At 40.0% G+C, this 27,985-nt stretch overlaps 1 protein-coding gene across 1 annotated transcript; it reads left to right on the plus strand.

Annotated features, from left to right (window-relative positions):
• On the plus strand, positions 1–27,985 carry LOC114662561 (NACHT, LRR and PYD domains-containing protein 12-like). Its single transcript, XM_051931451.1, has 9 exons — positions 1–1,727; positions 5,016–5,189; positions 6,653–6,826; positions 7,328–7,387; positions 7,961–8,134; positions 14,491–14,664; positions 20,740–20,913; positions 22,928–23,101; positions 27,880–27,985. The coding sequence occupies exons 1-9, from the start codon at positions 121–123 to the stop codon at positions 27,983–27,985; spliced, it is 2,817 nt and encodes a 938-aa protein (XP_051787411.1). The 5' UTR covers positions 1–120.

Here is a 27,985-nt window from a genome sequence, read left to right on the forward strand (position 1 = left end):
GGCTTGCAGAAGACCCACAGAGATCATATATTTGGGTCAACAAGAAATCTGGAATACCAAACCCACCCTGGAGTGCCCCATGCCAATGCTGTGGGCCTTGAGACTCAATACACAGAGTTGATGGTCATTAAGCAGTACACAAGGACCTATAATGAGACTCACCATGAACTTGAGAAGACTGGGAGAACTCATGCAGAAATGGTGGAAGAGCGGGCAAAGGAGAAATGTGAGAAAATCTGGACTGAACAGTTGTTCAGAAAAAGTCCAGGCAGTAAATCTGCACCTAACATTGTGGTGGTTAGCGGAGTGGCTGGGATTGGGAAAACTACCATGGTACAGAAGATCATGTTTGACTGGGCCAGGGGCACTCAGAACAAGAGGTTTACATTTGTGTTCCTGTTTAAGTTCCGGGATCTCAATCTCCTAGACGACCAGACAGAGCCTCAGATGCATCTGACTAGACTGATTGTGAGATACTATAAATATCTCAATGACCTGAAACTAAGGGAAATCCTGCAGAAACCCAAACATCTGCTCTTTATACTAGATGGGCTGGATGAGTACAAGCATAAACTGGACTTCACACACAAGAAACTCTGTTCAGACCCTGAACAATTCTTCCCTGTCCACGTCCTTATCACCAGCCTGATCAGACGGACATTACTGAAGGGCTGTTCAGTCCTGCTTACAAGCAGACCAACAGCCCTGGAGTCCCTGGATATGGGGACAGTTGACCGATTTGCAGAGATCTTAGGGTTCTTCCCCAAACAAAGGCTGATGTACTTTAAGAAATTCTTTGGTGATGAAGATCTGGGCTCGGAGGCTTTTCAGTATGTGGAGGAGAATGCCATCCTCTACACCATGTGCTTCAACCCCTCATACTGCTGGATCATCTGCTCTGTGCTAAGGAATTACTTCACTATGAATGAGGAAGACAGAAAAAAGGCCCCCAAAACTGTTACTGAACTCTTTGTCATGTTTCTTTACAACATCCTGACCAATCATAAGCGACAGGCAGAGGACCAGAGGGGGATTCTGGTGAATCTAGGAAAGATGGCTTTTCATGGGGTAGCCAACAGAATTCTTGTGTTTTATGACAAGTTTGAGATGTTCTCCTTTGGACTCAAGTCAGTTGACTCTTCTCCATTCCTCTCTGGGTTCCTAAAAGAAATCCTGCAGGAAGAAAATACTGAGGAATGCATAACATACACATTCTTTCACCTTACGTTGCAGGAGTTTATGGCTGCCTGCTCCTTCTTCCTAGATTCATCAGATGACATAGAGAAGCTGCTTGAGAGGCTAGACTCCTGTACAGATGGTCGTTTTGAGATTTTCACTCGATTCCTTGCAGGACTGGCACGATATTCTTTGACGAAACAACTGGAAGAAATTCTTGGCTGGTTTCTTAGGAAGTCGTCAGTGAAGATCCTGCAATGGGTGAAGGAGAAAGCTGAACGAGCTCTGGGGAGCAGGGATACAAGTGAATTACTACGAGTGTGCCACTGGCTCTATGAGACTCAAAATGAAAAGTTAATTCGTGATGCCATTGGAAAGGACCTAAAGCTGAGCCTTAGTAGCATAATATTATCACCTCTGGACTGTGCTGTGCTGGGCTCAGTTATCAAATGCTGTGGAGAACTTGAGGAGCTTCGGCTGTATAAAATAAATCTGACCCACGAGAGTATGAAAAGACTGGCACCAGGGCTCAGCTGCTGCCGCAATGTCTTGTGAGTAACAAAACCTTGAAGACTTTACTTTTCCTGTCTCTACAAACAGATGTTTTCCATGAGAGTTACTAATACCAGTGTTTTCTGCCATATTAATCCTGCCCCTATCAAATATTGAGGCATTGTGTCCTCTTTAAATTCTAGTTCACTTTTTGAAGAGTGAGGGATGTACTAAAAGTAATGATTAAAAGTATGTATCTGTTATGAATCCAGCCTTTGGCATCCTGAGTTATGCTCTGTTTAATTTTTGGCAGTTTACTTTTTTTTGTTTGTTGTTCAGGTGACTCCATCTTCTGCAATGTTTGTTGCTGCCATTTTGTGACAAATTGTGTCATCATTCCATGCTAATATAAGATGGCATTGTGCAACTTCCAGCATCAAAGTTTTCTGATCCTCTCTAAAATTAAACAACTTTGCTAAGAAATTAGTTGGCTCAATTAAAAAAAAATAGTATCAGAACCCTGGCAACAATTTTCTGGCTTTCAGTTTTAGTTGTTTCTGGTTCTGATGATTGTTTCATTTTGACCCCAGCCAGATCTTTGATTTTTATTTTATTCAGTTGCCTTGCTACTTTCATTCCCTAATCATTTTCAAGATGTTCAATACCCCATCCCAACTGACACTACCTTTCTGGAAGTATAAAGGTTTCTTATGATAGAACTTTATCATAGCCATGCATAAATTATTTAATTGCACCGTACCCTATTCCATTCTCTGCTGCAACTTCTCTGATTGTCACGTCTTGATTCTTTCCAATGAGAGCATTATCTTTTTTCTCTGTTGATCTCAGTAAATAACCAGTGAGCATAGGGCTAATTGGCAATGCCCGCATTCTTGAATTGAGAGTGTTCCTTTACTGTTTGGGCCCATGAACACATCTCCATTTGCACATTTATGTTGAGGGTATGTCCCCTGGTTTATGTTTATTTTACATTTTATATTCTTTTTTGAGTGTTTACCAGGCAGGTGTATTGTTAGTTACACTCCAGTTACTGAGTAGGTCAGGAAAGTGATTGCTTGTGTAATTCATCCAACCTTTTGGCTTTCTGCTAGCTTTTTGCTTTAGCTTAAGTTTCTTCTGCTAGGCAGGAGTTAAGTTTTGGGTTCTTCACTTCATATTTTTTACATTATCAAGTGTCTTTTGCTCCTTCCCTTTTAGAAGCTAAACATTTAGTTTAGTTTTCATTGATTGACTATTTTTGATGTTCAATATCCTTTTCATTTTACTCCCATTGATAACTGCTACTTTACTGAATTAATCAATTTCCCTGGATTGCTATTTCATTTTGTAAATTATTTCTGTGCATTTTAATCTTTTTCTTTGTTTCTGGTTTGTTAGGCATTTTCCCTTATTTTGTAACAAATATAATTGATTTCTCTGTAAGGTCAGTGTGATTAAGTTAAGACACAGCTGAGGTTTAGGTTAGGTTTAGGGGTTTGCAGGACCTCAGTGTGCTGCTACAGCATTTTGCTATGGCTTTCCCTTTCTGCATCTTTTTGCCATTTTGATAGAGATTTTGATATAGATTTCTCACTTTAGTGGTTTACTAGAAATGTTTTCTCTTTCTTCTAGCATATTCCTAAAGCTTTCTCATTTTTGTCTCTTTGTTGTTTTTAGCGTTCTACTAAAGTTTTGTTTCCCTGTCTAGTCCTTTTCGCTTCAGGATTCTTCTAGAATTGTTTTACTCCGTAGGCATGGTTGCCTCTTTCTCCCCTCTTGCCTTTTTTTCATGTCTCACTTCTCTTACCCTCTTTTTTAATTTCCATTCCCATCCCTGTAACTACTCAGGCAGTGGATAGACCAGTTGGGCACTAGTGACTATCAAGCTAGAATTTACGCAGTTTTATGCTGTTTATGTTCATTATTCTTCTCTTATTCTGCTTTATTGAATTAGAATGCAAGTTGTTTTAATAAAGCTATGTGGTTTTTTTTTCTAAAACCTACCCAGGTTATTGTGCTAAGAGCTCAATGGCAAATAGCGAGTTTAAATAAATAATCAGGTAGAGAGCGTGCAGGCTCCAAAATGGTGCAGGTGTGCACGTGCCGGTGCTGCTCCAGGGTTGATTGGGGTGCTTAGCTGATCAAGCATTCATGTGCAAATGCGAGCAGATCAGTCAGGGGCCTCATTCACACCTCGGAGTAGGTGGAGGACAATACCTGCACCTAATCGGGCAGTATTAATGGAGTCTACACAGCAGAGAAGAGAGGAGATCAAGAAAAGGATGAGAGAAACAAACAAATGGAGGTTAAAGAAGGAGAAAGAGGAAGCCCTGTGTGGAGCCCGTGTTGTAAAGAGTGGAGACAGGTTGTCAGGAGTATGACCTGAGGAAGCGAGTGGCAGGCCTGAGCTCATTTGTGGTGGTGGAGAAGGGGCGCTCCTTAGAACAACGCATAGTAGTAGGAGCGGTCATGTTGTGTAGCATCTCCTTTCTAATGCCAACAGACAGTCTGAGGGAGACCTGCATGGGGTTCAGAGGAGAGTCACATGGACGCTGACAGACTGGCAGTAGGAACCCGAATCCAGTATTTAGTAGATGACTGCACATGTCGTCAGGCATATCCTTATGCTGCAAGATCCTCAGGGAACACGCTGAGGTGATGCCAGATTTTAGAGAGAGGCATTGGAGCTCATAAGTGTTTTAATTGAAGGACCTGCCTGGGATTTTAACCTCATTTTTATGGAATTATTTATTGCTTGTTTTCAACCTCCATTTAGCACCTTTGTTTTAATGGATTATTTATTGAAGATCTTACACTTGCACTATTGGACATGGTTTACTTTGGACTGGTTTGAATAAAAGCACTTGGCGTTTCTGCACCAACCCCTTGCTGACTGTGTGTGCCCTCGTTTCATTTTACAACTATCTGGCTTCAAGAGTCTCAACTAGGGAGCATGGCACTGACCAGGACTGTCACAGTTACACAAAGATAAATTTAATAGACTGTTTCTAAATGTAGGCACTTTTAGCTATCAGTAAAAGCCTCTGCTCCCTACAAAATTAAAGTGGGTCAGTAAATGAGTAAGTGTATGATTGTGGCTTAAGTAATTTCCTTTGGGATTAATAAAGTTTTTTGATTCTGATTCTGACTTTTCTAATGCTTCTGTCCAATAACACACATTTAATATTTAACTGTAGAGCAAGAGGGAGACATTGCATTTTATAAATATGTGTTTTCCATAACTAAAATTAAAACAAGGGAATTTTAAACAGTACTGAATTACCTGAAGGAGCCCTTCATTCAGTCTGTCTGTCTGTGTCATTATCTTCCTCTCCTCACCTTGGCAGGATGCAGGCATGTGACGTGACACCTCCATGTTGTGAGGCCCTCTCCTCTGTACTCTGTGAAGAAACTTCACAGGTGATTCTGCTGCGCCTGGACAGTGACAATATTTGCAATTCAGGAATACACCTGCTGTGTGATGGCATGAGAAAACCAACCTGTAAATTAAAACAACTGAGGTGAGTAAACATGGAGTAGGTCCACTACTACTGCTTTCAGAGGAGGGCCACTTCACAATTAATGGGTATCAGAGGTCTGGGGATCAATTAGCTTGGCTCAAGCAATTCATCCCGACTGAGACTAACCATGACTCTTTGGACTATTGTGAAAGAAAAAATTAACTGCTTGCAAGGCACTTAGGGTTAATAGCTGACAAAGCCGTTTTGCTATAACGGCAGGTTATTCATACAGCCATCTGTCATAAGACAGGGTGCAGTAAGCTGACCTAGGACCATTTCCAGTTTCTTTAGGAACGCGTCTATTTGACACAGGAAAGATGACCTTTCCTGCTTTAGGGTCTATCTGACAAGTAAAAAAAAAATAAAAACAGATGGCCTATTAGCATAATAAAATAAAATGTTTAAGTAAACGATATTATGCTTTTTGATTAAGTAAGGGAAAGGGGAAGGAAGAAGAAATTATAAAAAGCCAATCAAAAAATGCCTTGCATTCTTCTGCATTGCAACGTAGAATCCATGTACTCATCTGTGACACACTATGTAAGTGAATTAGGTGATTGCCTACAGCAGAAATTAAACGGTCAAAATCAGTTGTGAACCACAAAAGTAAGGAACATTGATCAAGACCTGTTGTACTAATAGGAAAAAAGAGGATATTTGGTTGATATTAAACAGTAGAAGTAACATCTAATTTCTTCATTCTCATATGTAAATTTTATTTACTGTAATCATGTCCACACATAACCGTGAGTGAGGAAGCTGCTGTCATACTTGGTATTTAAGTCCTTTCTTCATATAAGAGTTGATACATTGCTGGATTAACTTTTCCAGCAGTGTTCCCTGATCCTTCCTTTGACACTTATAGCCCCCCTGCATCAGTGGATTAACTTTATCAACATTTTGATTCACATTTACTCAAAGTGCTTCTATCTATCTATCTATCTATCTATCTATCTATCTATCTATCTATCTATCTATCTATCTATCTATCTATCTATCACAGCATGTATTATTTTGATCAAAAAATTTATTCCTCTGTGTACATTGATTTTTTACAAAAAATTCCTCAAGGATGTGAATGTTTAGCAGATAACCTTTTAAATTCTGGATATGAACCACAGTGCTGCTGGGAATTTTCTTTTGGTGACATAGAGGTGACTACTATTGACTTTAAGCAGACATGGAATTGAAATTTTCCTTTAATTTGCTCCTTAATGCCTCTCCTATTCATATATGAGGATATGTGAGGTTACTGGCATACTGGTACACCAATGAGGCAGATGTTTAATATCTCTCTTGTGGTGGAGGAGGAGGAGGAGGAGCAGATTTCTCTTCAATGGACCAGGTCTAGGAATTAGGAGTAGTGATGGTTTAGTTAAAGGAGCCCTTCACCCTTCATATTTGTCCATCTGCCTGGTTCAGTAACTCCATGAGTGTCTACTTCTTCTTTCCCATCTCTGTAGGTTGCTGTCATGTGAACTCACCTCTGAATCTTGTGAGGCCCTCTCCTTGGCTGTCTCTTCTGAACACTCGCTCCTAACTGAGCTGGACCTGACGGGCAATAAACTGGGGGACTCAGGAGTGCGCCTACTGTGTAAGGGCCTGAGGAGCCCAAAGTGTAAGCTTGAGACCCTGGGGTGAGTAAACAGTGATGGAGTAAGTGTGTAGTGTATGTGTTTGTGTCTCTGTGTGAGTGTCCATGAATCTATCACTGATGGCTGTAGGATGCCAGTATTAAAGATAACCTGGATAAAACAATGTGTTTAAATCTGTGCACAGGCCAAATGGTAAAAAAAATCAGATTGGCACAAGCAATGGACAGATGAGTCTTTTTGTTTGCGGTTTTCATTCATCACTTTCATTTAGACCCTTTAAATTCTCTGCAAACAACTCTATGCCTAGGAGCTTTCCCCAGTTTATAGACTCTCATAGTATAATAGTCAGTGTCCAGGTTATTGTTTTGTCTAACTGGCCTGTAGCTACAAAATACAAATTTGTATGGTATATAAATTAATCAAATCTAAAGGCCAACTGGCTTGCAGCCTTGGGCTCTTTGCCTCCATATTAAAACTCTCACTCCATTTTCTGATGATAGCTCAACAACGTGTTTGTAACCTTTTTCTTTTTTTTCTGTTCAGGTATCCTTTAGCCAGGTTTCCCTTCTACATAGGGATTCCTCATAATGCAGACAATATCAGGTTCACAAAGAGTCACACCAGCTGCTCCCTGATGTCTGCAGTCCGGAATCACTCACATAGATAGCTTCCTGCCTCCTAGTGCTTCCCTATAACTGAAGGCAAGGAGCCAACGAGGATACCCTTCCTTAGCCTGAGAGAAATTGACAACCCTGAACTTAGAAAGCCATTAAATGATCACTAGAAGAGAAAATTGCTTATTTGAGTTTTTCATTATCATTAAGAAATTATTGCAAATATGCTGTACATACTGTGGATGTTTAAAATACACATTTTTAGGATTTACTTGATAGAAGCCTTTCTGTTATTTACAAAAAGGAAAAGTAGAGGGATGAATTGTGGGTCTTGGTAGAATTGTCAAATATTTTGTAAGCAAGCGTGGAAATTTGATTTTATCCTAGACTGACTCCTCCAGTTAGGCTCTAGCACTTATACTGGGGTGAATTTGTAAGGTGCACAGTCCACAGTGTAGACAACTTCAGTTATTCTAGACCCAGAAATAACCTGAATGATCTGATGGAGTCCGTCCTTGTGTCTCAGTAACTTCACTGTGTCTTCATTTCCTCACCTATGCAGGTTGGTGTCGTGCAGCCTCACCTCTGGATCTTGTGAAGCTCTTTCCTCGGTTCTCTCTTCTGAACACTCCTGCCTGACTGACCTGCGACTAACTGGCAATAATCTGAAGGATTTAGGAGTGCGTCTTCTGTGTGAGGGGCTGAGGAGCCCACTCTGCAAATTACAGACCATGTGGTGAGTGGGCTGAGTGAGGGGGTTTTGGGGGGTATTTATGAATGTTTCAAGTGCAGTGGCAGTCACACATAGTGAATCAAATGTAGAGGTAAGTGGGAATACTTAATAAATCTGTCAGTGCCAATTCCTTAAAATGCTAAACATAAAATCAAAACATCAGCTGAATGTAGTGCCTTGGAGCTGTGAAGCAATCTACTATATATATATATATATATATATATATATATATATATATATATATATATATATATATATATATATATATATATATTCACGGCATTCGTAGTCTGAATCACAATCTGATTGTATGGGTGGTTACCTACCAGGTAACGCTTGTGGTTGGTCAGCAAGTCGGCTAACATCCGCCACATGCCCTCTTTCAGTTGTGAGAAGCAGATCATAGAATGGCTGAAACAGTTTACTGTCAAATAATGCAAAGAGTACGCAACACGTGTTTCGCAGAATTAGGGCGAAACACGTGTCGCGTACTCTTTGCATTATTTGACAGTAAACTATTTTAACCATATATATATATATATATATATATATATAAAATCCTAAGCCAAAAAGTGCAATAATTTTATGTCACGTTTTTTGTCATGTTTTTTGTCATGCTTTAAATCTGGCTTATTTTAAAACCTACATATATACAGTATGTTTGGTATCATTCTTTTCAGAATTTATCGAACTTTAATGTGATGTTGTTAGATTTTCAGATTCTTATTCCATTTGTAAATTATAAACTAAAAAATATCAAGAACTCACGTCCCGCAAGACAAGACTTTGTGCCAACAGATTTAACCATGCCCGGGGCCGGAAATAAAAGACAAAGAGTAGATGACAAAGACAGCTGTTGTACGGGCTTTTAAACGAGATGCAGATCACGCGGCACAGCAACAGCAGCAAGCCAGTAGCTGATCAAGCAAAGATGAGGTAAAAAAAAAACTGTATTTGTTTCCCATTGTGTCACCATTTAAGAGGGGGTTTCGGAAGAGCGACTGCATCTCCTTGGGGTGCGTTCAGCCCCCCTCTTCACAACACGAGCGGCAGAGACACAAAGTAGCGCAGGCAAGGGGTTGGTGAGCAAAGCGAGCAGGGGGTAAGCCCCCTAGTATATAATAAAAAGGAAAAGCGAGCAAAATAGCATAATAAATAGAAATAAAATATATACATTGTATATGATAGAATATTTCCTAGGCAGGCTTTGCATATGAAAGAAAAGTATATTAAATATGCAGAGCACAATGTGCTATGAATAATAGTTGAATTTCTTGGCTGCCAAAAGTAAAAGAGCAAATACAGAAGCAAGGAATAGAAAAATGAACAGATATAATGGTTCAGTCAAGGTTTCTGTCCTGGCTTAAGTTTATTCTTTGTCTAGTTGATATTTGTATTTAATTATTATTTGTTTTGTGTTCCTTGTTTTAATGTAACTTTTTGTCATTGTACCATTATTTTAAATATTGTTTTAATTATATACTATGTGATTCACTTGAGTATAATCCTTGTGTTTTGTGGGTGGAACCACCAAGAGATGGAGCCACTCTGACATCACGAGTGAAGGGCCGCCCTCAGCCTTTATACTGTGAGGTTGAAGAGTGAATCCTTCAGTGGTTCATTGACTTTTATGGATTGCTTTTATTTTATCTATTTGTTTTTGTCGTTCTGGAGTTTTTACTTGTTTTTTTGTTTTTTTTTCTGGTTTGTGGACTTGGACTTGTTTGGTATGTGTTGCCATTTTAGTCATAATTTTTCTTCTGCTTTGGCTTATTTAAAATAAGTTCTTCCTTTATAAAGAATCATTAATGGATTTGTCTCTCTAGCCAGAGGTTTATGGTTTCCTTAACCTAGAGTAGGGTTGCGTGGTATAACAGTACTGAAAAAGTACCGTAAAACCCAATTTCTAAAATGGTACAGTACTAGAAATTCGCTACTTTAGGTAGCAGAAGTAAAGAGTAGTTTTGAAACACCTTAGATGCAGATGTTCATTTTTCCGCTCTCTGATGCACGGTATTGGCATTGCAGGCTAAAGGTCTACACTCTTGCAAACCCGACTCATATTTTTTGGCTTTTTATTTGCATTGAGGATCTAAATTTAATAGTTGTGAGCAGATGCGGGCGAGTCAACTTTATTCCTGCATTCTTGAGCAGGGGGTCAGACTGTTGATGAACATCCATGAAAATTCTTGTAAAATAAGTTATAAATTATAATACTAAAATAACTTTATACATCATTCATCTTATAATCAATACAGTTTTACTATATAACTGCATACACCAGAAAAGAAGAAAAGATAGCGTGCATGTGGCTTTTTTTTTAATCTGAAGTTTTTGATGAATCATTACAGGCATAGAAGTGCATACGCATAGCAGCTTGTAAACCGTTTTCCTTCCTACCTGTAACGACATACCTTTGTGTCAGGGTTAGCAATTTGGTCTGCTGTGCTGAGATCACCTTGCATCTTGCAGACATGTGTGTGAATTTCTTATTTTTAAATGCTTTTCTTAGTGAAATGCACACCAAAGCAGCATCTAGATGAAAGGGTGGCCAGATTTTGTATTTGCAAAGTGTCAGGGATATAATCAAAACTTCACACATGTCTTCATATGTAGTGGACCATTATTAATTATTCTAATCAAACAATCCAATCATTTTAAACATCAAGTTTATATTCAGTTACTTAGTAAGCTATTAAAGAACTTGCATGGTCCTTAAAAGGTTAAATGTTTTATAGAAGTAGAAGTGACAATTGCTACCTGCATTCTAACCTAGGAGACACCCTCGTTGGTTTTAAAAATTCTTTTTTTTTTTTTTAAACATTTAGAAATATAATTAGGAAAGTGTCATCATATAGTCCTTCTGCTAATGATCTCGCTTCCTTTAAAGCAGCTTTGTGCTTTCAGAGTAAATGTGAAGTTTAAGTCACATAGCCTGCTCTCATGATCACACATTTGACTTCATACAAGTTATGTCCTATTAAAGACATGGGTATTTTACTTGTTTTCAAATGTGTACTCTGATTTTTTAGAATCTTTGTTCTTTTACATTGATGTTTATTGGAACATGGCTCTGCTCTGTCCTCCAAACTGTCACTCGAGTCAAACTGACATATTTGCTTTTTTATTTTTAAACAAACCCTACGCTGTATGTGAGTAAAACTAACCACAAAACACGTATGTGTAGCACATTGATTGGACAAAATCTGAAGGTTTTCCGTTTGTTTAGACAGTCTAAGTAATGATCAAGACAAAGTCCCAGACAATGTTTTGATTATATAAATATCAGCCAGAATGCTGTTTCAAGTACAGAAGAGAACATCATCAAGAAAAAGAGAAAGTCTGGTCACCTTCTGTCTTTTCATTTATCTTTTTTTTTTTTTTTTTGAAAAGTATATCAATAGATCTGGCGATTCTTAATTGGCCCTAGTGTGTGTGCTTGGTGTGTGGGTGTGTGTCCTGCGGTGGGTTGGCGCACTGCCTGGGATTGGTTCCTGCCTTGCGCCCTGTGTTGGCTGGGATTGGCTCCAGTAGACCCCCGTGACCCTGTGTTCGGATTCAGCGGGTTGGATAATGGATGGATGGGTATCAATAGATCAATTCAGACTGCACTGTGGCACAGTGGTAGTGCTGCTGCTTTGCAGTAAGGAGACTGTAGAAGATTGTGGGTTCGCTTCCCGGTTCCTCCCTGTGTGGATAGCGCTTTGAGTACTGAGAAAAGTGCTATATAAATGTAATGAATTATTATTATTAAAAAGAAAGTCATAAACAGGTTTACTCACATCTGTGTGATTCTGCCCCCTTAATCCAACCATTCTATGAGGCCAACTCAAATGCCTTTTAAAGGGGAAAACAGGAATGTGGACGGGAGCAGAATGGAACCAGCCCAGAGCAAGACAGGGAGGTGTGCTCTAGACTCCATGTGAGAAAATCCCCCTAAAGCAGCCCCCAGTAGGCAGGCTGTAGGCACCGCACTGGAGAATTCAAAGTGAAACTGTAGCTTTTAGAAAGGAAGTGAGATATACTAGGGTGTTATCTCTTATATGCTTCAGTACCATGTCAGAACCAGTACTGAGATCCAAAAGCTGGTATCAATACCAAAGTCAAATATTTCATACGGATCAAACACTACCCTAGAGAGGCATTTTTTTGTGTCTTTTGAAACATTTAAAGTATATTTTTAAGCATTTTGTAACTTAAAAAGCCATTTCTTTTTTTTTTGTAGGCCTGTCTTAGGGGTTTGGGGGGTCTGGATACTTTCAGTAATGTCTATTCTAGGCAGGCTAGGGAATACCCTGACCTGGTATTGTGGGACTTTTGGATGCCTTGAACCCTTTTGCTATTTTTAAAAAATAACGTAATGGAAGATTCTATATGAACCAAGCAAACTTAATAAAAGTTTGTTTAGATTTGTAAAATGTTAAATGTCAGAACACTCAAATTTATAAATCTGCATGGGAACGTAGGCAGAAAAAGGGGAAATGTGTGGCAGTATACATCCCTATAGGGAAACCTTTATCTAGACAGGATGCCATGATGACTAGTTCAAAAGGAGCTACTGTATATTACTCCAGTCCACAGATAGGCAGCTGCAGCTGCTATAGTTAGGGTTCCCACAAAGGCTGCTGGTAAATTTATTTTTGCATGAGTCTCCATAGAAAATACAAGTGAACTGGAAGCACCTACCAGATTTAATTGACACCAGAAGTAGTCCCAAGATTAGCCTTTTTAGGGCCTGTACTGGGTCAGTCAAATGAGCCTGGAGTTGGGAGAAGAGCTGATGCAATGGCTTGTCTGGTAAGGGGAAGACAAAGATTAGGAGGCAGGAATGAGAGAAATCTTAATACATAATTCGCCAGCCTACCTACCTACCTACCTACCCACCCACTCACCCACCCACCCACTCACCCACTCACTCACTCATTCACGTCCGTCCGTCCGTCCGTCCAAAGCCGAATGCGCAGTCGCCTTCTGTGCAGCTGCCCGAAAAACCTTACGAGACTGACATCGCGGCAGATTTACGGCTGCGAAAATTCAAAGAGAAAGGTGACTTCGACCGACATCCAACCCCAACATCCTGGCAGGCGGCAGATTTACGGCCGCAAAAATTCAAAGAGAAAGGCGACTTCGATTAAAGCTCTAGAGGCCTGAAAGGCAATTTTGACTACAGCTCAAGGCCTAATTACGCATTCTGATTCAATTACGCATTCATTCAATACACCTATATCAGGTTTGTGGTACTTACACTTATTACTATTCCACTCGTGCCCGTTTCATCTTACGTTGTCGAAACGGGCTCTTTGTCTAGTAATCATATATTTTTGTTAGAGAGTTCTGGAAAGTGTAAGCAGGCCTAGAAAAGCATTCTTGTTTCTTTTCTCATTTCTATATTGTATGTATTCCTTACATTAAATCTTTCCTTATACACTTATTTTTCTTAGTAAAATTTTCTTCTCATTATTTATCTGGACTGTGTTAGTGTTTTTTGGGTAAGGAGTCTCTTCTAGAGCACTCCATTTTGGTTTAAAATGTATAAGATAAATTTTTAACCGGGAATCTAAAGACTACAACAGCATTTGAAAACCAGAGGAACTTCACAGGAGCATACAGAATGTTTATTGTCTTAAAATGTAGCTTACAGACAAGGAGAACTAACACAAAAATGCTTTAGGCAAAGACACAATCAGCAGCACATCTGAGTAACTGATGGTGGTTGGAGGCCTTTTGCTGTCTTCGTAAGGGAAAATGGGTCACAGTTAACAAATAATGGGAAAGAAGAGGGAAAGAAGCAAAAATATTGAGCTAGGGCCAAAGACCCAGAAGGAATATGAAGCAAGGAAGATTTCTAGAAATTCACAGAATGCTCAAAAATGTAACATTCTCAAACCTCTACATGGTCTTGGGGGCCAGAGCCCATCCTGGTAGCATCAGATTCAAAGCCTTTGCTGATTCCATCACACCCACATGGGTCCAGTTTGGATAAGGCAGTTAAACTCTTATGCATTGAGTCCAGAAGAAAATCTCAAGTACCGTATACAGACAAGGAGAGAAAATACAAACAATGCTGATGAGCTGGACCAATGAAGCAACAGTACTAACTACTGTGCCACCCTGCAGCTTGCTCAGATATTCTCTAAACAAATGTGGAAGTGAAATCATCCTCTTTAATTTGGAAACCTTAATCAGGCCCATTCACACCAGTATGTGAACTTTATGGGATGTACACCTTCCACTGGGTCAGATGTGTAATTCATTGTGTTTTTCTCCTCCTTACACTGGACTGTTTCATTGACCATGATAAATCCGATAGAGCTCTTCATGCTTCTCAGTATTCACCTCTTCTCCAATCTTCTCTGCAGGTTGGTGTCATGTGGCCTCACATCTGAATCGTGCGAGGCTCTCTCCTCAATCCTCTCTTCTGAACACTCACACCTAACTGAGCTGGACCTGACAGGCAACATACTGGAAAACTCAGGAACGTGTCTGCTATGTGAGGGCCTGAGAAGTCCAAACTGTAAACTGAAGAAGCTGGGGTGAGTAAATGACATGAAAGAACCCATGAATTTATCTGAATAAATCAAAAAAGCTCAAATGAGTAAACACCAAGCATGTCTCTGAATTTGAGTTTATTAATGGTGGCTCTATGGACCTCTTTAAATCTTGCCTAAGGAATTCAGACCAAACATTACTTTCAAATGAGAGATATGAGGTCAGACATCCATCATTATGGAAAGGAATGACATTTTAAAGGATTTACATGAGTCTCTGCTGTTTTACTTTTCAGTTTTGGATAAGTTGTGTAAACTCTTTATATTGAAACAGGATCCCTACACTATCATCATCCCTTATGTTTGTACCCAGTATCAATATACTCTATGTGTATGCAAGTGTTCTGAGATTTTTTAGGCAAGAAAGAGAGCAGTTTTAAAATAAGAAAAGTTATTCTAAAATTTTGCCAAATCCATATGCGGACAGATGATCCGCTGTGGCAACCCCTAACGGGAGCAGCTGAAAGAAGAAGAAGAAGATTCTATTTACTGATCACGACGTATAGCATGTTGATTAGTATAAACAAGTAAGAATTTCCTGTACTCTGTATATATGTAACAATAAGAACCTTCTAAAGCAGGTAGTAGTAATGTGGCAGTTCTACTGGTAACCACTTTAGGGCAAGTTTGAGCTCAGTCCCTTATTTTAACCAGTTCCTACTGTCTGAGAACAACTGGGTTACAGCATATCTGCAAAAGAATGAGCTCTGGAAAAATTTGCTCTGTAAGGTAAAAATAAAATGCCTGGAAGCCACAACATTTGTCGGATAAGGAAAGACAAAAGCAGGTAAGATATGTAGATGGATAGTGAATAATTGTTTGCATTTATATAGCGCTTTTCTCACTACTCAAAGCGCTCAGCAATTGCAGGTTAAGGACCTTGCTGAAGGGCCCAACAGAGCAGAATCCCTTTTGGCATTTACGGGATTTGAACCGGCAACCTTCCGATTGCCAGTGCAGATCCCTAACCTCAGAGCCACCACTCCGAAGTGAGGAGAAAGAAGGCAGATGTGATGCGACATTATGAGATGCTCTGTTCATGGTCTTTTACGGTTGTTGGTCCAATAGTTCATTGGAGTTGATAGGGAGATCATGGTACTGATACATATATAATAGTTAATTTGATTAATTTTGATTCTTGCCATTCTGACAGAGAAGGATAAACCAAAGCTTTAGCCTTGTTCAAGATAAGCTAGTAATTGAACCCGTGTGACAACTGTGAGCAAAGTTCATGAAGTTTCCAGTGAAAATTCTTAGTCTAGGTGGTTGCCACTTTTGTCCATTGCATTGAAATAAAGTAACATCTTCTGTGTTCTGTATTAAACTATCAGTGGAGACCTGTTTGGAAATTGGTGTCATTTTGGAATGGATTGTGGTGTCTAGCAGTTCATGTGAGGCTGTGAATAGTCATCTTGAATCTTGAGATCTCACGGTTGTTCAGATTTGTTTTATTTTATAAGTTACGTATAGTTTTTCTGTAATGCAATGGCTGTGATCACCTTTCCTTGCTTACTATTATGTTGGGTTCTGCAGGCTTTGATTTAACAGGGAGGCTCCACACCCCTTTAGGTCTATGCCAAAAGTCATCATGTAAAGGGTGCATTGTAGATCGAGGAAGAAAGAAAGAAATATACCACAATGTGAAATCATTGATGATAAATGATTCCTTGGTTCCAAGGACACAACGGAAGTGTCTTTCTGGATCAGATTAGAATTGCAAAGAGTACTTCGTCTTTTGATGCCAAGGGAGGACATCAAGGTTCACTTAATTCTGAATATGCACCAGTATTCCTGTGAACTGCCCACCTGCAGCACATTTCTGACTCTGCCCTCCTATTGCCCTACCAATCATGTTACTTTGTTAACTGGCATACAACGTGGTACATTATTTCTCCTAGATCCTTATGAATAATCCATATTACTAACCGAGAATGCTAAACCGGATGATGGACGCAGGCACATCCGGCAATGGGCCGTAGCTGCAAAAAGACGTACTGCGCAGGCGCAAAAAGAGTCCGCGAGGGTCGGCTGAGGAGCCGAGAAAGGCGGATAGAAGAGGGCGAGAGAGGCGGATGAGGGGCCGCGAGGGGCGGACAAGACCACAGAAAAAAGGAGTGAGCACAGGAAAAATTGAGAAATGAGGCGCAAAGAGCACCGAAAAAAGGAAACGGCACATAAAAAAGTATTCAAACGCAAGCAAAGCACGAAACACATTGCACACGAAACTAGACCCAAAAAAAAAAAAAAAAAAAGAGGCTCGCGCACAACAGCAAGGCACCCCCCCCCCCCTCCAGGCACCGGACGGGACACACACCAAGAGGGGGATTCAACAAGCCCATGGAACACAAAAAAAAGAACACAAAACCACCCCACAGACCCTACAAGCATGGGACGGGACACACACAAAGAGGGGGATTCAACAAGACACAGGAACACAAAAAGAAAGAAGACGCTCGCGCGATCAACACCTTCACACTAGACAGCATAGGTGTCAGCATTGGTGGATCTCCTTACAATAAAGCACTATTAACCGTTCAACTGCAGAAAAAGAAACATATTAACAGTGACTGCGATCCTTCTTATTACTTATCCATATTTCGCATGCTGAGAAAGAAACAAGTCATGAATACACGGTCACGGGTACAAAACGAAAAGGAAAGGATAACAGGAACAAACACACGAAAACGAAAGAAACAACAAAATAGACGGCTATGCAGCATAGGTGGATCTCATTACAATAAGGCACTATTAACCGTTCAACCGCAGAAAAGGCTCCATATTAACAGTGAGTGCAATTCTCCTTATTACTTATCCATATTTCTAAAAGAAAAAATGTCTCGACTCCAAAAACGCAAAGCTCAACTAAAGCTTCTAACTAACGATGTACCTAAAAGTAAAAACTTTATGAACTGCATTAGATCCTACAATGGTTCATTTGCTTTTGCATATACCGGAGTAAATATCAGGCCACCAAAAGGCAATGGCCCATACTGCTTTCGCATATGTGCACAAATACTGCATCGCATTGGAACAGTGCACCCTGAAACAAATCAACAACGCAAATATGCACAAATCTACATCCTAGATCCATCCATCCATCCATTTCCCAACCCGCTGAATCCGAACACAGGGTCACGGGGGTCCGCTGGAGCCAATCCCAGCCAACACAGGGCACAAGGCAGGAACCAATCCCGGGCAGGGTGTCAACCCACCGCAGCATCCTAGATCCACATGACGCAAACTATCAATCAAAGTGCTGCATCGCAACAGGCACGGATTCAAAACGAAACACCTCCCGTCTCAGACATACGTTAATGGCAGCGAAGGCTACAACGGGCTTCTCACACAGCACAGGCAAATCGATTACAGCTCCAAAACAACACGTCCCAAATACTACACATGCAACAACGCGCCTCTCAAACGGCACAAGAAAAACATACACCAGTAAAATTCATTCGGATTAATGAATGTCATTTGCAATCATTGTCATTCAGTTCACTTCCCTGAAGAAACAACTGGAAATACAAGTTATACATTTACACGTTGTTGTCAAAAGGGTCAAATTAGACTGCCTTCTTTACATTCATATACTGAATATCTACAGAGGCTTATAACTGACGATGTACCTGAAAGTGAAATCTTTATCAACTACATTAGATCCTACAAATCGGTATCCACTATGAACATTAACGGTGGCACTGCACGTGACATCCGTCTTGAAAAAATGTGGTTTATTGATGAATGTTCAATGGCATGAAGTCACTTACTCAACACCATTCATAAACATCTACAAACGTTTATGAATAATAATATTCGATTTGAAGGAAAGGTACTTTTATGAGGAGGAGATTTTAGACAGTAATTAGCTATTCTTCCAGATGCCATGCACTCAGCTATTGTTCAGTGCACCTTAAAATACGCAGACAATTGGCATTGCTTTCAAAAGATACAGTTAGTAAAAAAGATACGATGTCCAGAACCAGATCATAACAATTGCTTATTACAACTGAGAGATGGTACACTCACCAATACAGCTGGACTTCAGGCACATATTATTACAATTCCTCAAGCCTTTATCTGCGACAACTTAGTTACAGAGACATTTGGAACAGCAATCTCATTAGACCAAATGCCCCTTTTAACACAACGCACTATATTATGTCCAAAAAATATTAATGTGGAAAACATTAATACCCAAGTCATTCCATTACTTCCTGGAGAGACACAACTCTTTCTAAGCTCTGACAAACTTGACTCTGATCACAACAATAACCATCTTAAATGACCTTACAAGTTCTGAGCTGGAATTACCTTTTACACTTAAACGGCGTGTACAAAGAAATTTTCAAATAAACCTTTACACTGTGCCACACACTTTATTGTTTGCTTTCTATTTGCATCATCTACACCGTCACACTATTCTATATCTCATTCATACATCACGCTCTTTGTCATTCCCAACACCAGGGGTTGGCGAGCGAAGCGAGCAGGGGGCAGAGCCCCCTAGTGTTGTCAGGATTAGCAAACCTAACCACATGTTATTTTTCTCTTGTCCCTTTTCACCTCAAAACCATTTGATTCTAAACTTGAGGTGTTGCTGTTACACACAGCTTATAGACAATTGATTTTCCTGAGCATTTTGGAGTTTCAATGCTCTTACTTTACTTAGCTTTCATTATTAAATAATATTAGTTTGTCAGATGATGACAATATCAGAGGTATCACGATGAATTTGTGCCAGTGGTGACATACCAGGCACCATCATTCCATTGTTTGGTTGATTTTGTGACATTAGAGGTGCATGAACTTGCAAAAGAAGGACAGATATTGTTGGGAGAATTAATGATTACATCAGAGACGTTTGAACACATTTAAGAAAATGCTAGAGTGGCCCCATTAGAATTTTAATGCCAAAAACATCACTTCTGTTGATGGATGGCTGCATAGCCCACCTTTTATTAACTATTGTATTAAGTATATTTTTGTTACATGTTTGCTGTAGAAGATTATAAAAAATATATTTTGTATACAGTATTTTAATGTATTTGCTTGCAAGTGTGCAGCAGTAAAGCAAACTATGACTAAACTGGAAGGATAGTGGGCAACCTTGGCATGACCCTCTCTGAACCAGGAAGAAACTATGGAAATTTTCATTTATGAGTATCCATCCATCCATCCATTTTCCAACTCGCTGAATCCAAACACAGGGTCACGGGGTTCTGCTGGAGCCAATCCCAGCCAACATGGGGCACAAGGCAGGAACCAATCCCGGGCAGAGTGCCATCCCACCGCAGGACACACACAAACACAACCACACACCAAGCACACACTAGGGCCAATTTAGAATCGTCAATCCACCTAACCAGCATGTCTTTGGACTGTGGGAGGAAACCGGAGCTCCCAGAGGAAACCCACGCAGACACGGGGAGAACATGCAAACTCCACGCAGGGAGGACCCGGGAATCAAACCAGGGTCTCCTAACTGCGAGGCAGCAGCGCTACCACTGCGCCACCGTGCCGCCCATTTATGAGTATCTCCAGAACAAATGTGGATAGAGCATCACAAAATTCTCATGGAGCCCCATACGGGTACTGGAGTTGATACTGAGTCTCCTCTTAGGAAAACTGATAGCACATTGCTTCTAAATTGGAACAAATAAAGTATTACAGTAGTATGCAAGAGTATTCAATCCCCATGAAAGTTGTCATAATTTTCTGCATGACAAATATTTGTACACATATTAATCCATTCAGTATTTTTAATGTGAATTCTTATACTCTTAATTTTTGAATTCTTCTTCATCAGTTAAATATCTACATAAAATGGTTTATGTTACATCATAAGAGTTCACATTAAAAACATTGAATGAATAAATATGTGCACAAATCTTTTGTCATGCAGAAAATTATAATCGATTTTCAAGGGGATTGAATACTTTTGCACACCACTGTATCTTTCTAGTATAGTGGACCATGTGGCATAGAATGGACTGTTTCAGGGGCCTGGCCATGTGTCTCAGTAGCTCACCGTGTCTACTTTCTCTCTCCCGGTCTCTGCAGGCTGGAGTCATGTGGCCTTACCTCTGGATCGTGCAAAGCCCTCTCCTCAGCTCTCTCTTCTGGACACTCACACCTAACTGAGCTGGAGCTGACAGGCAATAAGCTTGAGGACTCCGGAGTACGCCTACTATGTGAGGGCCTAAGGAGCCCAAATTGTAAATTAGAGAGACTGCGGTGAGTAAGCATTGCATCTGTGTGTCTCTGTGAACTTAGTAATGGTTGCTCTTTGGATGTTCATATTAATAAAATATATACTAACGATGAATAAAGCTTCAGCCTTATGAGAGGGCCCCCTGCCTAATGGAGTACACATAGAATCTAGGAGACTCCTGAAGCATTCTGCCTTCTCGTTGGTGGGGGTCAGATATTTGGTACCAAATAAAAAAAAATAATATATTTCCAGAAACAACAGATAGGCCAACATCCCAAGTTATAAAAACTTGTCCTATACAAGGAAATGAAAAGTAATAGGCGCAGCCAGAGAGAAACTAAGAGGCAAAAGGAACTACAGGGTGGAGAGTGCAATCACTCATTAGAGTGTGAGTGGAGACAAAGGGGCATATCAACAGACTGGATTCAAAGGGAAAGCTAAATAAACCTAACCGTAATCCATAGGGCCCACTCATTCATAACAGGCCAATTTATAGACACCGGTCACCCTAACCTGTATGTCTGTGAGACTTGAAAGTTAAATCGCAGTACTTGGAGGAGAACCCACACAGACACTGGTGAAATATGCAAATTCCACATGTAAAGAGACCCAGAAAGGCAGAAGTGCTGCCATTGCACCACCATGCCTTCCACTTGGACAAGAGTCATTTGGTTTAATTGATTATGACTCTTTAATTTGTCACTTAAAAATAACTAAAGATTTTTTCACAACTCTCCTGTAAATTGTGAACATTTCCCATATACTGTATGTGCATACATTAACTTGATATTTAAATGACACTCTGGCCCTTACTGAGGATTTAATTCTGAGTCTCTATCCTGATGATCTGCACTAAATATTATGATTTTGTTTACTGTAATATTAATGTTTGTACACTTTCTTGTTTTACGGGTTGCTCTTTTTAACATTATTAGATTTTTAATTTATTTTGTTTATATTTTCATTGTCATTTTTATTTACTGTTTCCATTTGCAGGAGCTGCCATGTTGCACCATTTGCTGTTGGTAATGGTGTCCTTGTTACTACCATGTGGTTCCCAGAAGTGCTGCATGTGATGTCATTATGCCACACATATAAATCATGGCAACACAGCCTTATTGGTCATTTAAGTTTCTGGATTTACATGAAATTCTTTGCATATGTGAGTTAGTCTATTAGGGAAGCATTTTATAGGGAGTTAGGACACTCTTGGTCTTATCATTTGAGCTTTTGACTTTGACAATCTTGCCTCTTGAATTACTGATTTTGAACCATACCTGTTTAGAGATTGTTTTGCTTTGCTCTTTCTTTCCATCTCCTGGCCCGTTTTACTATCCTTTTTGTGTGATTAATATCAAGACAAACAAAATGGAAACAAAAATGGCAAAAAATCCATCTTTTAATTGGAAACGTGGGTGCAGCTCCTTCACATTTAAGAGTTTTGTATTAGTTGGTAGGTGCCTGTGTCTCTGATGTGGGAGAGACTATTTGATTTAGACTTTCTGTCAGCGTGTGACATGCACTGTGGGTGTTTGCACCCTAATATTTCCCATATTAAATGCCCCACTTCTCTTTGTGGCATCCTACCCATCCTTCCCCACATAAGGACATAAGTGGAGTGGGCATTAGTGACAAGGCCAGCGATCCCAATTGTCAATGGCTATTAAGGGACAGCAGGTCTGGCCCTCAGGATTTTGAACTTGACACCATTACCCACTCAGTGAAATGGAGTATCCTATCCCAGACATGATCGGTCATAGGTGCACCCTACCTTGCCAGGGAGGTAAGCTTATACGAAATCTCACTCTGCTTGGCTTATGCAAAGGTTACCTGTTGTCTCTCAGTTGAGATCTCAGTGTTCACTGATGCTATTATTTGACTGTTGCTGCTGTTTTTCCTGTTCACTCTTTATTAATGTTGTATCATTAAATGTTCACCAAATCATGAGTGTCCACAATCCAAAATGACAGTCACCAAACAGAGCAGCACACTAGCAGGCCTGAGGCATCTTCATTTGTGCTCTCCTCTGCTTTGCAGGCTGAAGCTGTGTGGACTCACTTCAGGATGTTGTATGGCTCTCTGGATGGCTATCTGTACAGAACACTGCCAGCTGACTGAGCTGAACCTGGAACACAATAAACTAAAGGACTTGTTACTGCATCCGCTGAGGGAGATGCTCACAAAAGCCAGCTGTAAACTGAAGACCCTGAGGTAAGTAAATGTTGTGTGTGACTGAGGACTTTATGAATGTCAGAATAAAAAGTACACACCCAGGTCAGACTACAGCATCCAACAATAAATGGATGTAGGGCACACTGACATGAGCAGGAAGCTGGAAGAAATTTCAAAGGCTACGCTCATGGACAGATGTTGTGTCTACTTGCTATGGTTATGTTGGCTCCCCAATGCTCCTTGTATGAGTTGCTTCTTGGTGGGCTTTGGGAAGCAGTCTTATGCCACTAACGCGGAGCCAGAGTGTCTTGAATCAGGGGTTTAGGGATGGCTCAGCTATGTGAGGAGCGGACTATATAGGGGGCATAGAATAGTGGTGAGTACACACAGTGTGTCTATGTGAATTCATTAATGACATCTTAATGAGTTAAAATTGTTTATTATAAAATGTTTATTATTGATCTTTTTATCAGTGTGACTCATACGTCAGCATAAGAGAGGGTGAGATTTCATTATAGAAATATTCAGCTCTTCTGTGTACATCTGTAGAGTGCAATCTAATATGAACCTTTTTTATTTTTTTATACCTGCACATTATTTAAATTTCATAAAGATACTAAATGTTGACAGTCCATTTGGGTTTGCTGATTTACCCGTGCTGCCAGCATGTTAAAGACTTGATTATCAGGTTAATTAGCAGTAATAAATTGACCTACTGTGAGATAGTGTGCCTTGCAATTGCCTGGTGTCCCCTCCTAGGATGTTGTTTGCTGTGCCCCTGATGTGCTGCTCATTTCCCAAAGACATGGATATTACACTGATTGGTGATGCTAAATTGATCCAGTGAGATATACTGTACTATGATGGACGTAACTCATCCAGGGTTGGTTCCTGCTTTATCCCTGAAGCTGCCCATTTCCTGAAGATTTCTATGTTACGTTGACTGGTGAATCTAAATTGTCCCAGTGAAAGTTAACATGCCTTGCAATGATCTTTTGTGGTCTTTCCATGACCCCAGAGCTGCCCACATTTCATAGACTTGGGTATTATGTTGATTGGTAACTATAAATTGGTCCAGTGTGACTGAATATCCAATGTGATGGATTGGCATCCCATCTTTGTTGGGTTCCTAAATTAACCACCCCCACCACCCACATTCTGCCCTGAGACTTTGTATTGAATAAGAGAGGAAATTTGTGGATGTATAAATTAACTAAAAGTCATAACATTTACAGCAGAAGAGACTCAGCTTATTATGTCAGCATTTTATTTTATCTGAACAGGTGTCACACAATAAATTTTTTATATCAGTAGAGTCTGTGCACCTGACCTCCCTGTCTTGCACTGTCCCAGCTCCCCGAGTCTGCTTTCACACTCCTCCAGTAAGAAAGAGGACCACTATTAGAGGAAATGAACACCAGAACTGTAGACTGAAGAGGGCAACTAAACAAGCAAGAGACAGCAGACAGAAGAGAAAGGCTGACCATTCAAAGGTGGGAGAAGCAGGGAGGCACAAGACTCCCAATGAAATTGGGGTGGCAAAATGACAAGGCAAGAGAAGGACACAATGGATTGAACCATGGAGTCACCTGGTTGAGAAACAGCAGTACAGCTCACACACTCAGCAGTGTACTGGTCCAAGAAATCAGAGAAATGTCTTGCCCACTTGCATCGACAGCTGGCTGAGTTCATGAGCTCATAGAGACACAAATCTCCTATTAGAGCAGACTTAGGGGAGGATCGTGAAAATGAGCAATGGAAAAGTAGAAGGCGGCTGAGGGGGTAGCAGGATGTCATTTCACAAAATCTTGACATGTGTTTGAGAGATCTCTAAATGTTATATTTTGGGTTTCATGGAGCTGAGCAGCAGAGAGACTAATGGCAAAGCAAATAAATGAAACACAGAGTGAGTAAAAAGTGTGATCGTGATCAGAAAGGCGGAAGAAAACAAGTGTGCAACAGGAAAACAAGCCACCTTGGTCCATTAGCAAAACTGGGGCAAAAATGGACTGGTGATAATCAAGACCTAAAAAACAATGATTAATATATGAATTATTTGGAAATCCACCAATAATGCTGAGGTGAAAAGATTGGAAAACATCTAAGGAACAGACCAGACAAAATCTGCAAAATGACAGGGGTATGTTCTTCTTTAGTGGGCTGCAGCATAAACAAAATAAGACCTGTCATATTCGAAGGTCTCTGCTTTGAAATATTTAATTAAACAAAAAAGAAGTACATTTTTGAAAGTAATTTTTTTAGTAAGCAGAAGATATGTCATTATTTTCCACTAAAATTTAGATAGATAGATAGATAGATAGATAGATAGATAGATAGATAGATAGATAGATAGATAGATAGATAGATAGATAGATAGATAATGAAGACGGAAAGGACAAGGGAAGTAAGAATCAGCCCAGAACAGAATGCCGTTTTCTCATTTTTCACAAGAGGACAGACCTTGTGTGCCAGTGTTACTGGACTGTAAAACATTTCCTTTATTACCTATACAATGTAACTGTGCTAGAGAGGTTATACAGTGTGTTAAGATAGGAAATGTTAGCTTATTGTATTTAATATTACCTTTTATTTAATCCTTTACCATATTTTGTTATGTGCTTAAATAAATGGGGAAGGGTAGTGTTGTCCCCAATGTATTTCAGTAAACAGTTAAAGCAGGGACAGCATGGCCATCACAACAACAGGGGCTTCAGGCCTACAGCATTTAACCAAGCCTGTTAAAGTCCAATGACCAGGTGCAAGACCCAGTGGTGTGGAACTGAGGGTGTAGGTTAAGGTTCCTAAGGTCACCATTGCCTCCAGATCTCTCACCTTTTTGCTTGGAAAAAGCAGATGGATATTACAGTCAGCCTAGATTCTGCTCTAGACAGATGGAAATTGTCTAAATCAATAGAGTGGGTACACAAGGAATTGAGGAAATGTACACCAAAATGAAGATGGCTCAGCAAATCTGCCATTGTTACAAAAATATAAGGGACTGCTCTTGGTCAGAGGGGCTCCCAGGGCTGCTTATAGCACATCTATTAATTAGTCTTACTTAGGCTTTGTTAAGGGCTTGTTAGATAACAGTGTGTGATTATTGTTCTGTTCTCAATGAGAGACATAAGATTTTAAGTAAAAGGATTGGGAGCATGACACATGGTCAAAAAATATGTGCCAGGGTAAGTGCCAGTGCTAGGTTATTTTGTGCCCTAGGCCAAGCTTATTAGTGCACCAACCAGTAGCTAACCCGTGTGGCTGGGTTTTTCTCCCCCTTATGATCTGCACCCAAGGTGAATGCCTAATTTACCTTAACGGTGATGCCAGCCCTAACCAGGATCAAAAGCCAGGCCCTGAAAGTCAAACCGATGTTTCATCAATCCTAACCACTAACCAAAAAAATCAAAGTATGGTAAAAACAAGCAGACATTCAGTAATCAGGAAAACTTTAAATAAAAATGATCACACTTAATGCTCTTAGAATCCAGATCTCATGTGGCGAGCTAAATACCGTCATGCTGATGACATCAACAATCTCTACCTCCAACAATGGGAGAGTCATCATAGTAATGGGAATCTTATTTCCTAATGATGGTGAAGAACACATCAAAAGAAACATGGCATTGTGGAACAATGAAACAAAATGTATAAAACTTTCAAATGGTAAATCAAAAAATTTTATTAATGGCAATTTTGAATTCTTTGGAGTTAAAAAAAAAAAAAAAGCAGAAACAATGTATACTTTGCAGGGAAGGGCTATAGAAACCTGGAGAAAAGTGAAAGAAAGACTCCAGTCATAACAATGCATGCACTATGGGAGTATTATCTTTTAGAATTTCAGTCATGCTATCACCAATATATCCCTTCCCAGTTACCACAGTGGAGATTTTAAAGCAGGAAAATTAAGGTAAACAAAGCATATGTTTAAGTTGCTTTTAAATGCAGCATCTACATCCAGCTGAATAAAAGCTTAGGGCAACAGAATAGTTTCTGATGTGTCAGTGGGGTCTTGGCCAATTGTATGGTCATCTTCAGGGAAGTCATTTTCATTCCAGTAACAGTGATTCACTGATTACCAGGTATCTGTCATCTCAGGTGACAGTACTGACTAACTGGTGCATTATGGGTATCTGCTATTGCAAATGTGGGTCATTGGTACTCAGTACGTCTTATTAGGACCAATCAAGCCTTTTTTAATCTCTCATTGCAGTAACAGATATAGATATATCTTTTCTAAACGTTTGCTGTTATTTGAAAAACTCAAAATCCTCTGAGGTAATAAACCAATATGTGAATCTTGTATATAAACTGGGTGGATCAAACCTGTCTCTGCCACAAGTGGACCTCATCTCAACTGTCTTACTAGGATGTCTACAGCGAGGACCAATTGAGATGGATCCTGTTAGACCCTCAGTTACAGTTTCAAAGTGTCATCAGGGTGGAGTGGCCCAGTAGCTCACTGGTCTGTGGAGTAGTTTCTCAGCTCCAGTAACCTACATTTATGTGTGTGCAGCTTGCACAATCTCCCCATGTATCTGTTGGTATTCCTTCATGTACTTCTGTGCTCCTCATGCATGTTAAGGTAATTGGTACATATGAATGAGTGGTATGTGTATGAGTGTACCCTGAGATGAACTGGTATACCATACAACGTGGGTTCCTCCCATGCTTCCATGACTTTGGCATTGCATTAGGCAAGTTTGAAAAGGTGAACATAAATATGATACCAGCATGCTGCTCAGAGATTTCTGTTGGCAAACATGAACTGAAGGGGCACCCCAAAATATTTATATCTCACACTTGTGTCTCTTTCACAGTTTGAGCGCTAGTGGAATCAGCAACAGTGGGAAGAGGAACTTGGAGTCACTCGAAGAGGAGCTCAGCCAGTTTGGATTGCAGATTGTAGTCAATGCATGGGAATAG

Source organism: Erpetoichthys calabaricus, chromosome 1, assembly GCF_900747795.2.
Source record: "Erpetoichthys calabaricus chromosome 1, fErpCal1.3, whole genome shotgun sequence".
Lineage (NCBI taxonomy): Eukaryota > Metazoa > Chordata > Cladistia > Polypteriformes > Polypteridae > Erpetoichthys > Erpetoichthys calabaricus.

Bases quoted from the DNA above. Each gene is read 5' to 3' on its own strand.
- LOC114662561 (XM_051931451.1), top strand. From the start codon at position 121: ATGGTCATTAAGCAGTACACAAGGACCTATAATGAGACTCACCATGAA. The intron at 8,135-14,490 runs GTGAGTGGGCTG...TCTTCTCTGCAG, and splicing joins TGCAAATTACAGACCATGTG to GTTGGTGTCATGTGGCCTCA. The intron at 23,102-27,879 runs GTAAGTAAATGT...TCTCTTTCACAG, and splicing joins TGTAAACTGAAGACCCTGAG to TTTGAGCGCTAGTGGAATCA.